We start from the raw sequence: 13449 nt of genomic DNA, 5'->3' as shown, positions 1-13449 counted from the left end.
CAGTATTCTACCAGGCATTCTGGTGAGAAGGAACATTCTTCAAAGTGATGAACAATAACAAAAACCTTAAAAGCATGGACTATCCAGCCTACTCTGTTGACCACACTTCACAAGATACATGAAAAGTCCACTTAACACATATCTTAACACAAAAAAACCCCCATCTGTTTACCTTCTGAAAGTCACAGCCACGCACAGCATGTTTCTCTGTATACATATAGTTTAGCTAGGTATGCTACTAAATTATTAAAAGCAAACTTCATAAATTAAACTATGAAAGGTGCCCACTTCTTTTATAACTGTATTTTAAAGATATGGAAGAATATTTAATAAATTTTCAGAAAAATGCATGTGTGGCATCAACAGCGCTTGCATAATATTTTTAAAAAATACAGGTCAGAGATAAGAAAGAGTTCCTCCACCAACTATGTCTACTCACGCTTGGAAGGCAGCTCTGCTCACCACTATACCACCAACACTGTACTCTATTTACTCTCATGTGTAAGGTAATTCGTGTCAACATATGCATATAAATACACATTAAGGAATATGATGGCATTTCAAATAAATGACTTGGATAGGAAAAAAAAAAGGATGCCTATCATTTGATTCAATCTTTCTATTTTAGTAGCTTATTCTAAAGAAATAATTAAAATGTATAATTAAAATGTATGCAAAATGTATCCCCACCATCCCTGGGATTCTCCAGGCAAGAACACTGGAATGGGTTGCCATTTCCTTCTCCAAAGCGTGAAAGTGAAAAGTGAAAGTGAGGTCGCTCAGTCGTGTCCGACTCTTCACTACACCATGGACTGCAGCCCACCAGGCTCCTCCGTCCATGGGATTTTCTAGGTAAGAGTACTGGAGTAGGTTGCCATTGCCTTACTTAAACTAATTACCACTTCATTTTAACTTTGTGATGGTGGTTTAGTCGCAAAATCGTAGCTGACTCTTTGTGACTCCATGGACTGTAGAGTCCAACAGACTTCTCTGTCCATGAGATTTCCCAGGCAGGAATACTGGAGTGGGTTGCCATTCCCTTCTCCAGGGGATCCTCCCAACCCAGGGAGCAAACCCAGGTCTCCTGCATTGCAGGCAGATTCTTTACCAACTAAGCCACCAGGGAAGCCTGACTACCTCAGGCTTCTGTCTCAGCCTTATTCCCTCAATTCATCAAAGGATAGTAAATATTACTGGATCCCTAACAGCTCTAGGCATTTTGACCAAAGAAGCACTTGTTAATGTAAAGACCTAGAAGGAGCTAGCAGGGGCCCAGGATTCTTAAGTTTTCAGCTAGGAAATGAAGTAGCTCCAAAGATCACAGGGACTAGTTTGTTACAGATGAGGGCCTAGTTTGTTACAGATGGGATGTGAATACAAAAATGGGAGTATCTCTATCTTTTCCTCTCTGTTTTATCAGTAACATAATGGAAATGCTTAACAATGTAAAACACTACTCCAAGTATATTAAAGAGGTTGGAAATTTGTGGAAATACAATTTTGTTCTTTGCCTAGACTTTCTTTTCTGCTGTTTATTCTTTGCCTTCAACAGGAGCTCAATTCAAAACAACTCAGGAGACATTTATATTAAATTATTAAAGCAAACACACAACCCAGCTCTATATTCACAATCCCCCATCTTCAGAATTTCTAGGTTTTCATGACCTGTGCCAAGACCATCCTCAGCATCTTGCATGTTTCTTTTGTAAGATCCACTGCAACTTTGTTTAAAGAATAAGTTGGCCTATGTGTAAATTTGTTTTCTTAGAAAGGATCAAGCAGTTAAGGAAAACTTTGCTATACTTTCATAATCCGTACTGACTTCTCACGTTTGCAATTGTCTTTATTCATTTTGAAGCTTTTAGCCAGAGCCATCTATTTTGGATACAAAATTCCAACATTTGCAATCTAGCTCATACAAGATCCATTTTCCCTCCTTTGACATTCAACAGAAAGGTCAAGATGCTTGGACACTTTTCAGTAAGAAATTAAAGTAAATAATAAGAAAAGAAGAGATAATTATGTGGCCTGGAAGAACAGTACATAACCTCAAACTCCAAATCACCTGGGATAAAAATTATTTACACTGGTGTCAAGTCCTACAGTGTTAAACAGAGGGTCTTATGTACTTCTCAACCCAATTTCATCTCAAGATTAGGAAAATGAGTTAGGAGTGTGCCTTAGGCCCAGGTCTTAAAAACACTGAAGCAAGGATATAACTAACCCCCTGGAATTCCAACTCGTACTGCAGTGCTTTTAAGAGAATGAGACATGGCATTGTTTTTTACCTTAATTATTTTACTGTAAATGGCTCTGCTTCTTTTTTCACTAAAAACAGAGTAAGTTTCTGCATTCTAAGAGCTAAAATTTTAATTGCTCAGTAGTTTTGTGTTTATTTCCTTTCCCTAACTGGAAAAAAGATCAATACAGTGCAAGCATATGGTGAATAGAAAGAAATTGTTCAAGTGAAATACAGCCTCATAGTTTCAGTATATTTACTTACTTCGAGACAGTTTATGTCTTTGATAAGACTAATATTTGATAACAGGGAAGAAACACTCATATAAAATGACAGGCAATTCCGAGAAAAGTGGCACCCTCCTGTAGCCAGCTCCACCTAATATGGAAACAGTCCAACATTTGCCCTCCTGCTCTCTCTCACTGATGTACTTCCCCACCTCTAAAACACCTTTATCCCTTTACTGATGAGTCACATAAAAGGTAATTTAATACATCATATAATGAGTAAGGTATTTTAGACCAAGGGAAAGCATGTGAAATACCTGTTTGGATAAAAGGACAAAAGTGAAATGAGTGTTTACAAGAGAGCTTCGTTTCATTATCTCGCTCAGGAGTTGTCCAGTAGAATTTTCTGTGACTATAATATTTCACATCTGTGTGATCCAATACAGTGGTCACTAGCTACCTATAGCTACTGAGCACCTAAAATGTGGTGAATGTCACCAAGTAACTAAATTTTAAGTATTATTTAATTTTAGCTAATTTAAACCAAAACCTAAATAGCCACTTGTGTCTCACACGTCAAATGCAAGCTTCATTTGACAATGTAGCTCAGGAGGATGCAGAGAATGCTGTGGCCTAGGGGAACTGATCATGACGGAGACCTGAACCTCAGCATTACTGTAATATCCACACTGTAGAGATTATATTTAGGGAGTCAACATCATGAGAAAGTTAACTCATAAATGATTGTAATATAGAAAGCTAATCCACAAATTGCTACTACATAAAGCTAACATGACTTTCTTTAACATGGAAACATAACTCCCAAGTTATTAAAATATATAAGCCAGAATGTCAACTTACTAAACTACAGCAGCTGCTTTCCGCTGACTGCATACTAGAACCACCTAGGAGTTATGATAAAGAACACTCAAGTCTGAACCCCAGCCCCAGAGATTCTGAATGAAGCCCTAGCACTGTGTATTTGGAGAGACCCTGGGCTGGGTACAGTGATACAATTTAAACCTTTAGTGGTATCAGCTTTGTTAGCATGACTCACTCATCTTAACCATCAGGACAAGTCTGCCGAGCATTTCTGACCGTCACGTGCATGTGGGCTAAGTCACTTCAGTCATGTCCAACTCTTTGCAATCCAGTGGACTGCAGCCCTCCAGACTCCTCAGTCCATGGGATTCTCCAGGCAAGAACACTGGAGTGGGTTGCCATTTCCTTCTCCAGGGGATCTTTCCAATCCAGGGATCAAACCCACGTCTCTTACATCTCCTGCACTGGCAGTGGGTTCTTTACTACTAGTGCCACCTGGGAAGCCATATCTTCACAAAAAGAATTAATCTTGTGGACAAATTAACATAGGCTGGTGCTCTGGAGGTTGCCCTGGGTCAAATCTTAAAGATTCTAGGCTTTCTGCTCCTTCTGGGGATTATTAGACCTTTTTCTTGTAAGATCTCAAACCCATTTGGACCTTTCTACCTGACCAGTGCTTGAATGGACACTTTCATCATTGGCCTTTAAGATTCCCAATCTTTATGCTTCACAATGAGCACCCTCCACCCTTGTCTTTTTCACAATCCCTTCACTTACTTATATTAGACAATCTGAGCTGGATGGACCCACAACTAAATGACTCTGGGACCTTATTTTCATATTTAAAATGGTATAATAATTAATACCACTCACAGTTATAATGATGATTAAATAAGGTAAATAAACCTGACTTACATATAATCAGATTAGGCAGAGTTTTATGACAAGAGAGTTGTGAAAGTTTCCTCTTTATCTAATTCAGAAAATTCCCAAACACCAACATTTAACTGAGCAAATTCAAAATGGCTTTCATGTACTCTGAGGTGCTTGAAAAATATCTGCCTACCTTTTATACTCACATTAAAACAATGTATTTTCTTTCAAAAAAAATGTCCACCCAATTACCCTGCACCTAATGCCTCTACAGTATGGATGAAAGGTTGCATGCTAATCCTAAGTGATATAAAATAAAAGGTCAAGCCAGCCCATTGAACACAAAAATTGTGCTACAAAAGCTAACACTTTCAATATGGAATACACAAAACAGGTATGACTGTCAAAACTGCGTGGCAAAATTTTGGAAGATCAACAGATGTGGGTCCCATTTCTCTGCATGTTTAAGATCTGCCATGGAATGAAAATCTGCCATGATCTGTGACCCACAGATGTCCTATTCCCAACCCACGTGGGCAAGTTACATAGGTTCTCTCTGACTTTCTTCATAGAGTGAGGACGCAGAGATGCCACTGGTGTTTTGTCATCTCGCCTGGGTCTACCCCCAGACTCATCAGCAAGTAATTCCTTAAAGACCAAAGCCTTTTGCTCTCTTATCTGATGGCATGATCTGGCCACGAAGCTGTACCATACCCACACACAAGGCAGCTGGAGGTTTTGGAGAGCTAATACCCAAGGGGTGACCCCCAGCCAATGAGGGATGAGAGTTACCAGCTAAATCCCATAGCCATGTCAGCCTTCAGTGTGCCAGTTCTGAAGTGTTTTCCATAGTTTCTCAGAGGAGCCCTCTGGGACTAGGTCCCAGTTACCTGCAGCAGTAAGTAACTTACTAACATACTATTGCCTCATTTCACTCCTACTCCGGGCTTCCAGGATCATCTTCCAAATAACAATCTGCTCCCAAGTCCTTTTTCCTGAATAGGCATTTGAGGAACATAAACCAAGACAGGGGATAATAAATGTATCCACTTCATAGGGCTATTTATGAAGTAAATGAGAGGATAACAGGCAGGAAGGCCAGGGGTCTCCAAATGGAGGAAATAGGCTGCAAGTGTCAGACATTTTTTATCTCTCTTTTAAGTGGCAGGAGGAAACAAACTAGTGATATGTTTTTTTCTCTTCTCTATACAAATTTAACTCCAGTACTCTTGCCTGGAAAATCCCATGGATGGAGGAGCCTGGTAGGCTGCAGTCCATGGTGTTGTGAAGAGTCGGACACGACTGAGCGATTTCACTTTCATTTTTCACTTTCATGCAGTGGAGAAAGGAATGGCAACCCACTCCAGTGTTCTCGCCTGGAGAATCCCAGGACGGGGAAGCCTGGTGGGCTACCGTCTATGGGGTTGCACAGAGTCGGACACGACTGAAGCGACTTAGCAGCATACAAATTTAAAAAGGAGGTTCCTCTTAAAATACTGTGCTGCCATAATGACACCTGGTTCACCTGAAGTTAACCTTTCTCAAACCTTGAGTTAACCAATGCATTTTTCTTATGGAAATGTTTGTCTTAAGCTATGTTAATATACTATGCATTTACCCCAGACTCTGTCTTCAAGTCCGTAATGCCTAATGGCTCAGAACCAACTTGACAAACCAGTTTGTTATACTCAGACATTGTTACCCTACTCTATGTAAACAAAACTATTTGTATGGTAATCTGACGTTTTATGGCCCTGGGATGACTCCCCTGGTGCCAAGATTATCCCAAAATACATCTTTTGGATGAGGGGCTTGATGCCATTCTGAGTTTTAAGACATTCCTTTCTTTCTTTAACAGACTGCTAGTGACTATATAATATCCAGCTAAAAACTAGCAGGCGGGTATTCTTTCTGCCCCCTTCTGATGTCTATGTCAGAAGCTTTCTCTATGTCCTTTATACTTTAATAAGACTTTATACACAAAAGCTCTGAGTGATTAAGCCTCGTCTCTGGCCTCGGACTGAATTCTTCTCTTCCGGAGGCCAAGAATCCCAGCGTCTTTTCATGGTTCAGCAACAACCTTTCATAAACTAGCTTATCCATGTACAGCCCATACAGGAATGCCAGTTGCAAGTAGGCCCTGGATGTTTGTCTTGGTGCTGCTTGTTTTACCTCCTCTGCAGCAAATAAAATCCATGACAAATTTGTTTCTTAGGTTATTGAATTTTTGTGTCCTTGACAAGAAGCACTTGCATCACCTAAAGAAAAATGCAGCTAGAAAGAAGAAAAAGTGAACAGAAAATTCAGCCAACTAGTGAACCGTTTGCCCTTACCCGTGTAAAGGAGGACAAGATGAAATTATTATTCTATATTTTAATATTTAATTTACAAAATGAATGTCAAGGAGTTGTGAATCACTGAATCTCAGAGATCTTGCCCTTTGATATTTGAGTCTGGCCAATTCTTAGCACAGGGACAAGAAGAAATCATCTGAAACTGCCAAAAGAAATACAGTCTTACTAGCAGTTCTTTTATTACTATATATATATATATATATATATTTATATATACATATATATATAATCACTAATGTCACAGCAAACATGAGGAGAAATAAAACTAATAGAGAAACTAGAAACATACCATTCTAGTGTAATATTTATGTTAGTTTATCAATTCAGATATAGGGAAGAGCCACCCTTCCATACAGGCCATCTGTCATAGAACTGCATTATCCTATTGATAGGGCTTATCACTCGTCCCTCACTTCAGCTACAAACTAAAGGAGAAATTACCTCATTCAAAAAAGCTTGCCAAGTAGTATTAGCTTGGATTGACTATATAAAGTGACATCTTATTAGTAAGGTCACATACCTTTATGTTGAACTTTGGTGTGATAAAGTAAATTATTTGAAAAATCATCTTCCTGTAGTATATGGTTAGCTATACTTTTACTATATTTCTTATCTTTGTTCAGAATATTTCAACTGCCCCCACTGGATGAGCCAATGAGGAACAAAGTGGGTATCTGAATTAAATACTAGACAGGGTTTTCTTTGCTGGCGGCTCAGAGGTAAAGAATCTGCCTGCAGTGCTGGAGACCTGGGTTTGATCCCTGGGTCGGGAAGATCCCCTGGAGGAGGGCATGACAACCCACTCCAGTATTCTTGCCTGGAGAATCCCAAGGACAGAAGGGCTTGGCAGGCTGCAGTCCATAGGGGCACAAAGATTTGGATACAACTGAAGCAACTGAGCACACATCCAATAAAAATACTCGTTAAAAGAAATAACAAATGAACAGCGCCTTGAACAGTGCCTGGCACATAAAATAAGCTACCAATAAGTGGTAGATACAAGTAGCTACAGCAACTGTATTGCTCTTAGAAGCATAACCTTGCAGCGTGCCCTACTTCCCATTATAATTCTGTTGATTTGGCGTGTGTACTAAGTATCACTTACTGTAAAGCAAAATGGGGGATAATTTAAGTGCACTGCAACAGAGAGAAGAAAAGGAAAGATTTCTATTTGCTGGTACCTCTGATACTTCCTCTCTACTTCATATGTAATAAGAGGATTACTCTAGAGAGAGTGGCAAATATTTTGAATCCTCTTACCTCAAAAATCTTTGAATGGTAAACCCATAAATGGACCACGTGGCTCTCATAACAATGTTATTTCAATCACACAACAAATTCTGGTGAACTTCTCTGGTGTGCCAGACACCACGCGACATGACTAGGAAATTCCAAAGTATGTAACACATTGTTCAATTTCCCAAGAACTAAAAGAGGCTGGAAAATAAAGGAGGGGTAAACAAGGAAGCTAAAGCTACTTGGATAGCACACAAAGAGAAGTGTACTTCTCTAACAAGAAGTGTAGAGAAGTGGACTTCTCTAACAAGCACATTGCTCTAACAAAACGTTTTCTGTTGTCTCTTGGTGTTAATATGTTCACTGTGCCTACTGACCAAACTAACATCTTACGCAACTCAGATTTCCATCCTCGCAAAGCATAAAGTTGTGACTAACAAGGAATTAAGAGGGTGAGAGGTGCTTCCCAGGTGGCTCAGACAGTAAAGAATCTGCCTGCCATTGCTGTAGATGCAGGTTCGGTCCTTGGGTCAGGAAGACCCCCAGAGAAGGAAATGGCAACCCACTCCGGTATTCTTTCCTGCAAAATCCCATGGACGGAGGAGCCTGGTGAGCGACAGTCCATGGAGTCACAAGGAGCTGGACATGACTTAGTGACTGAGCACACACACAAGAGAGCAACAGAAACTACTTTAATGAGTGATGTGTGTGTGTGTGTGGTGTGTGTGTGTGTGTTACAACCCCCCCAAAACAACTTTGTGTTTTACATTTAAGGAGTTCAAAATACCCATGTTTATTCTCTGACACTAAAAACCTGTGATTTTTGTTCTTATTTATACTATTTCCCTTTGGCACCCCACTCCAGTACTCTTGCCTGGAAAATCCCATGGACAGAGGAGCCTGGTAGGCTGCAGTCCATGGGGTCGCTGAGGGTCAGACACGACTGAGCGACTTCACTTTCACTTTTCACTTTCATGCATTGGAGAAGGAAATGGCACCCCACTCCAGTGTTCTTGCCTGGAGAATCCCAGGGATGGGGAAGCCTGGTGGGCTGCCATCTATGGGGTTGCACAGAGTCAGACACAACTGAAGTGACTTGGCAGCAGCAGCATACATCTTTAGATCCTTTAAAAATATTACATACTCGTTGTTCCAAAATTGTCATGAGGGGATTTTCAAAATCGCTCCCAATTTCTATTAGTTGTACTTCTTTGGTTCATTTGACACTATTCTACAAAGATAAATGGGGATTGATAATATTTAATCAAAAATCACCCCCAGAAAATAAAGTTTCTCCTATTCTCTGTGGTATCACTTTCAAAATGATCAAGCTTGATTCAAATATACAATATTATTTTAGTTAAAAGATTAATATATAATTCCATATAAATCCAGTAAACTCAAGATTATGCTATGAAAGCAAACATGTCCACAAAGAAGCTTCATGGCATGTCAACAGAATTATAAATTTGCAAATTCTAACTTGCTTTTTCTTTATCTTTTACTTTATGTGATAAAAATATATGACTATTCCTGTGCTTAGATTATTAAACATTCAAAAGCATTCCTGCTTTTACTTTCTGTAAATTCAAATTGTACAACCTTGGGAAGCATTAGTACCCCAGCCTTTAATGTAAAGTATTGGAGAAAAATAAATATATAGGGTGATTTCAAAAATAAAGCCCTACATCTCTATAGTTTCTTAGAGTTCATGGAGTGTATTACTTTTAACACAGGCATCAGGAGAGGCAGCACCAGGAGTATTGACAGTGGCCACGCAAAGTGGTCAAGGTGAGTGGCCAGCACTGATGTGTGCTAGAGAGTGAGAGGAGAGGGTTTTGGACCCTAAGTGAACAAAAACTGAAATGGTGTCCAATTTTACTGAACACTAAATGGGGAAGTGACTAGACCTGGGAAGGAAGATTTTACAGATGGCAAGACCCAAATGTAGCTCCTGGGGACCTGCACTTTCACAGAACGAACAGTTTTAGACATCAGCTATCCATTTCTTCCTGTACTAGGTATTCTCACCTAGAGAACATACAATCTACCTAATACATGGGAAGGCAGATAAGCTCAAGACTCAGTTATCACTTGCCAGGAGGTAAGTTGTTAACTATTGATTTATAGAAAGAAGACTAGCAGAATATATAGATTATGCTTATCTAAACACTAACTGCTCCTATATCAATGTTGTCAGTTTTCAAAGTTAATCAGTCATATGGCTTTCTTCATATCTTCGCCAACACTATCATCTAAAACACAGGAAAGTTTTTAAAGCAATACTATCCTCTTTGCAACAGGAAGACAAATGTAATTGGTTATCTAGTACCTCAAAGTTCACAGTTAATTGTATTAATTATCTTCATATTAACAAGCAATGAGTTAGAGATGTGAAGGTTACACAGATAATAAGGCAGTACCTTGCCCTCAAGGAATTTAGTGTAGCATCATAATTAAGATACAAATTTCGCTGGGCCAAGTACTTTGGGGAAATATAACTAAAATTTTACTCTTTGTCTAAACAGACACCTCTAAAAGATAATTTAAGAAACACCTCTACAATTCAAGTCTAGATCTTACTTACAAGATACTCAGATCTTAAATATAAATATCCATCATGAATATCTAATCAACTTGTCAAAAGAATGACTGAATAAATTTTCTTATTTTCAAGCAATTATGACTTATAATAACAAGATGAACATAATTATTATATGGGGAGATCCTCTAGAGATTATCTTATATTCTATTGTCATGCAGTTTAAAATACGTAAGTTTGGGAGGGATGTATTGGGAGTTTGGGGTTAGCAGATGCAAACTACTATATACAGAATGGATAAACTACAAGGTCCTACCGTATACAGCACAGGGAACTGTATCCAATATCCTGTGACATTGGAAAGAATGTGAAAAAAAAGTATATATAAGTGAATCACTTTGCTGTACAGCAGAAATTAACGCAACATTGTAAATCATCTATACTTCAAAAAAATAAATTTTAAAAAATAATAATATAAAATACATAAGTTTTATCATGGGAAATCTTTCAACTTCTGATGGTGTCACTCTGACCATGCTTTCCAGCATTTGAGGACCCTTACAATCTGTTCCTATTCTTGGACTATGTTTTAGATTCAGTGCATGCTTATCTTCTCAATCAGACAATAAAATATAGCCTCTGAACTTGATTGGGAACCAACCTGGTGATCAATAAACACTGATTGACTGAAATATCATATGACATTCTAATTTTTCTTTCCAGTTTTCTCTTTTAATCCAAAATTTAAAATAATGATTGTACATATGACTTTCCAGGGAGCCTTAGTGCTTTTTATAGAAGCAAGAAATCTAACAGTTCAACAACACAGCATCTGTTCATAATCTCCCTGTAGTATTTTTACTGCCAGGATTCCTTCTATAGCATGTACAGTGATTATGGGCTAAACAAGTTCATTAAATTACACTGGAAAAAAACTCTTTCCAGGTTAGTTGCTTTGTTGTTGTTTCAAACTACTTGCTCCTTCTTTTTGCTATCTACCCTACAGATAGCAAGATGCTGTCTTTTTAAAAATGGAAGTCTATAAAACATACTGATAAATTATTCATCTTCACCATTCTTCCTCCCTCCTGATGTTTAGAGAATGAGTAGAACCAACAAAGAAAGTTTGAGACCTTCGGGCTATTGAGATATTTGATTTTCCTTCACATTCACTGATTATTTTAAATAGGAAAAGAAAAAAGACCAAGAAAAAAAGCTTTACATAATTTATATGCAGCTTTTCATGGTAAATATGCTTACAAAGAGGAGAAAATCGGCACAGAGGAAATTCAACCCTAGTTACAGGCTTTAATTAGCTCTGCTTATAGTATCACTTTCATTATTTAGGCATATGACTTTTAAAAGTGCTGAAGATACAGAGAAGAGGCTGACCACACATCCCGTTTCCCCAGACGGTTCTTGTTAATGCATGCGATGTCCTGTGTGGTTAGAACCCCCTGTTACTCTCCAGTGTGTTTGGTTTTAAAGGATTATAAATGTATGATCATCCTAGAGATAAGCCATAGGAAAACAGTGTGAAAATATTACAATACTGTGATCAATAGATAGTTGAACCACCTCTAAATAAACATCAATTTTTCAAAAGAATCTCAGAAAAATTACTTTTCATGATTTTCTGTGTTGATCACTTGAATGTGTTACAAAGACATGTTCCAAAAATTCAGCATTGAATATGGAGTCATGACAATTGCATCATTTAATTGGTTGAAAAGTCCTTGAGTTCAAGCCATTACCAACCTTCATATATAGACTTTCAAAGTTTTGGGAAATAAATTTTTAAAATTCTCATTAAAAATGAGTCACTTAAAAGATCAATTTTAGAAGATATTCTGAGAGATTTTTTAGAATCCTCTAGCAAAGTCAACAGTTGCATTAGAATCTCAGAAAAAAAAAAGTGGCATTCCATCATCTTAAACAAGGTAACCTTTTTTTGTCCCTGTGCTATGGACCACTTTGGACCATTTTTGCCAAGTCTGTGAACCCCTACTAATGAATGTATTTTTAAAATGTTTAAAATAAAATATTATTACAATGAAAACCAATTATATTAGAATACAACCATCAAAAATCAAAATATATGTTCAAAAAAACCCAAACATGATTAAGTAGTAAAGCTCCTTCATATACTCATTACATAATATTATTGACTAGCAAGTCTAATAACAGCCATAATTATCAAATAGTGATAAGCATAAATGATATTTTGAAGTTGTCTGCAATACCTACAGTGTGATCCGAAAAGTCACAGGTTCTGCTCGTGCTACTGTGGTTTATTAACTACATTCACAACTGGAGAAATTTTTCATGAAGAGGTTAGTGAAAATGAAACTGTGATTTTTTTCCCAACCAAGTTCATAAACTTTCTGAATTCTATTGTTACATGTACAACATTAGGAAGGCCTAAAAGTCAAACTAGTTGATCGTAAGTGCATACTTAATTCATCAAACAACTACTTACCCAGGTAATCAAGCTCCAAATGAACATTTCTAAAAACAAAACTTCCCATTGAATGCTTTTTAACAACAAAAAAAGAAGGCTTCCACTGAAAATTCAGTTCAGATCAGTTGTGAGAACTGTCGATCATAACACAGTATACATGGAATGTACTAAATAGAAACAAAGTAGGCATTTTCTAGGAGTTATTTTTAGAAAACAAAGATCCCCTAAAACATTTTTATATTAAACAGTGTGTCCCTTATTCCTATCTCTAATATTTTAAAATCAGTTACATTTTTACAAAATTTTTTCCTCAGATTTGCATTACCTTGTTTTCATTTAACAGCATCATACAGTCATACTTAAGCTTTTATTTCTCAGAACTTTGAATGAAATCCAACAAGCAAAGACATGGAAAATACATACGCACAGTTAAGGCCCTCAGCCCCAGCAGCTTCATCCTCTGGAACAGACTCAAGTGATTGGTAATTAAACATGTGCAATCACAGATCACTGGAACCTAAAAGGACCCAAGAAGCCACTTTGTCTAACCCTCACTTTACTAATGAGGAACCAGAGGCAATGAGAGTTTAAGGGACTTCCAAGGTGACATGGAGAAGCTAGCCCGACAGTTAATGCAACACTCCCTCCAGCTCCCGGCAAGGACCAATTGTGTTCCAGGGGCCACTTCTATCAAA

The 13449-nt window shown here is 37.9% G+C and overlaps 1 protein-coding gene across 2 annotated transcripts in view; it reads right to left on the bottom strand.

Moving 5' to 3' along the window:
- SCIN (scinderin) overlaps positions 1–13449 on the bottom strand; it is a 79079-nt gene that overhangs the window by 36716 nt on the left and 28914 nt on the right. Inside the window, exon 1 of one of the 2 annotated variants that reach the window (XM_044946495.2) lies at positions 13182–13313. The exons of the other annotated variant lie outside the window; for it this stretch is intronic. Coding sequence (XP_044802430.1) covers positions 13182–13211 — 30 coding nt within the window. The 5' untranslated portion in view covers positions 13212–13313. Of the gene's footprint in view, positions 1–13181; positions 13314–13449 lie in introns of those variants that run through there. 2 annotated transcript variants of the gene reach the window in all.

The sequence above is a fragment of the Bubalus bubalis genome, chromosome 8 (genome assembly GCF_019923935.1).
Source record: "Bubalus bubalis isolate 160015118507 breed Murrah chromosome 8, NDDB_SH_1, whole genome shotgun sequence".
Taxonomy (NCBI): domain Eukaryota; kingdom Metazoa; phylum Chordata; class Mammalia; order Artiodactyla; family Bovidae; genus Bubalus; species Bubalus bubalis.
The sequence above is the reverse complement of the archived record's forward strand: the minus strand, read 5'-3'. Positions and strand labels throughout refer to the sequence as shown.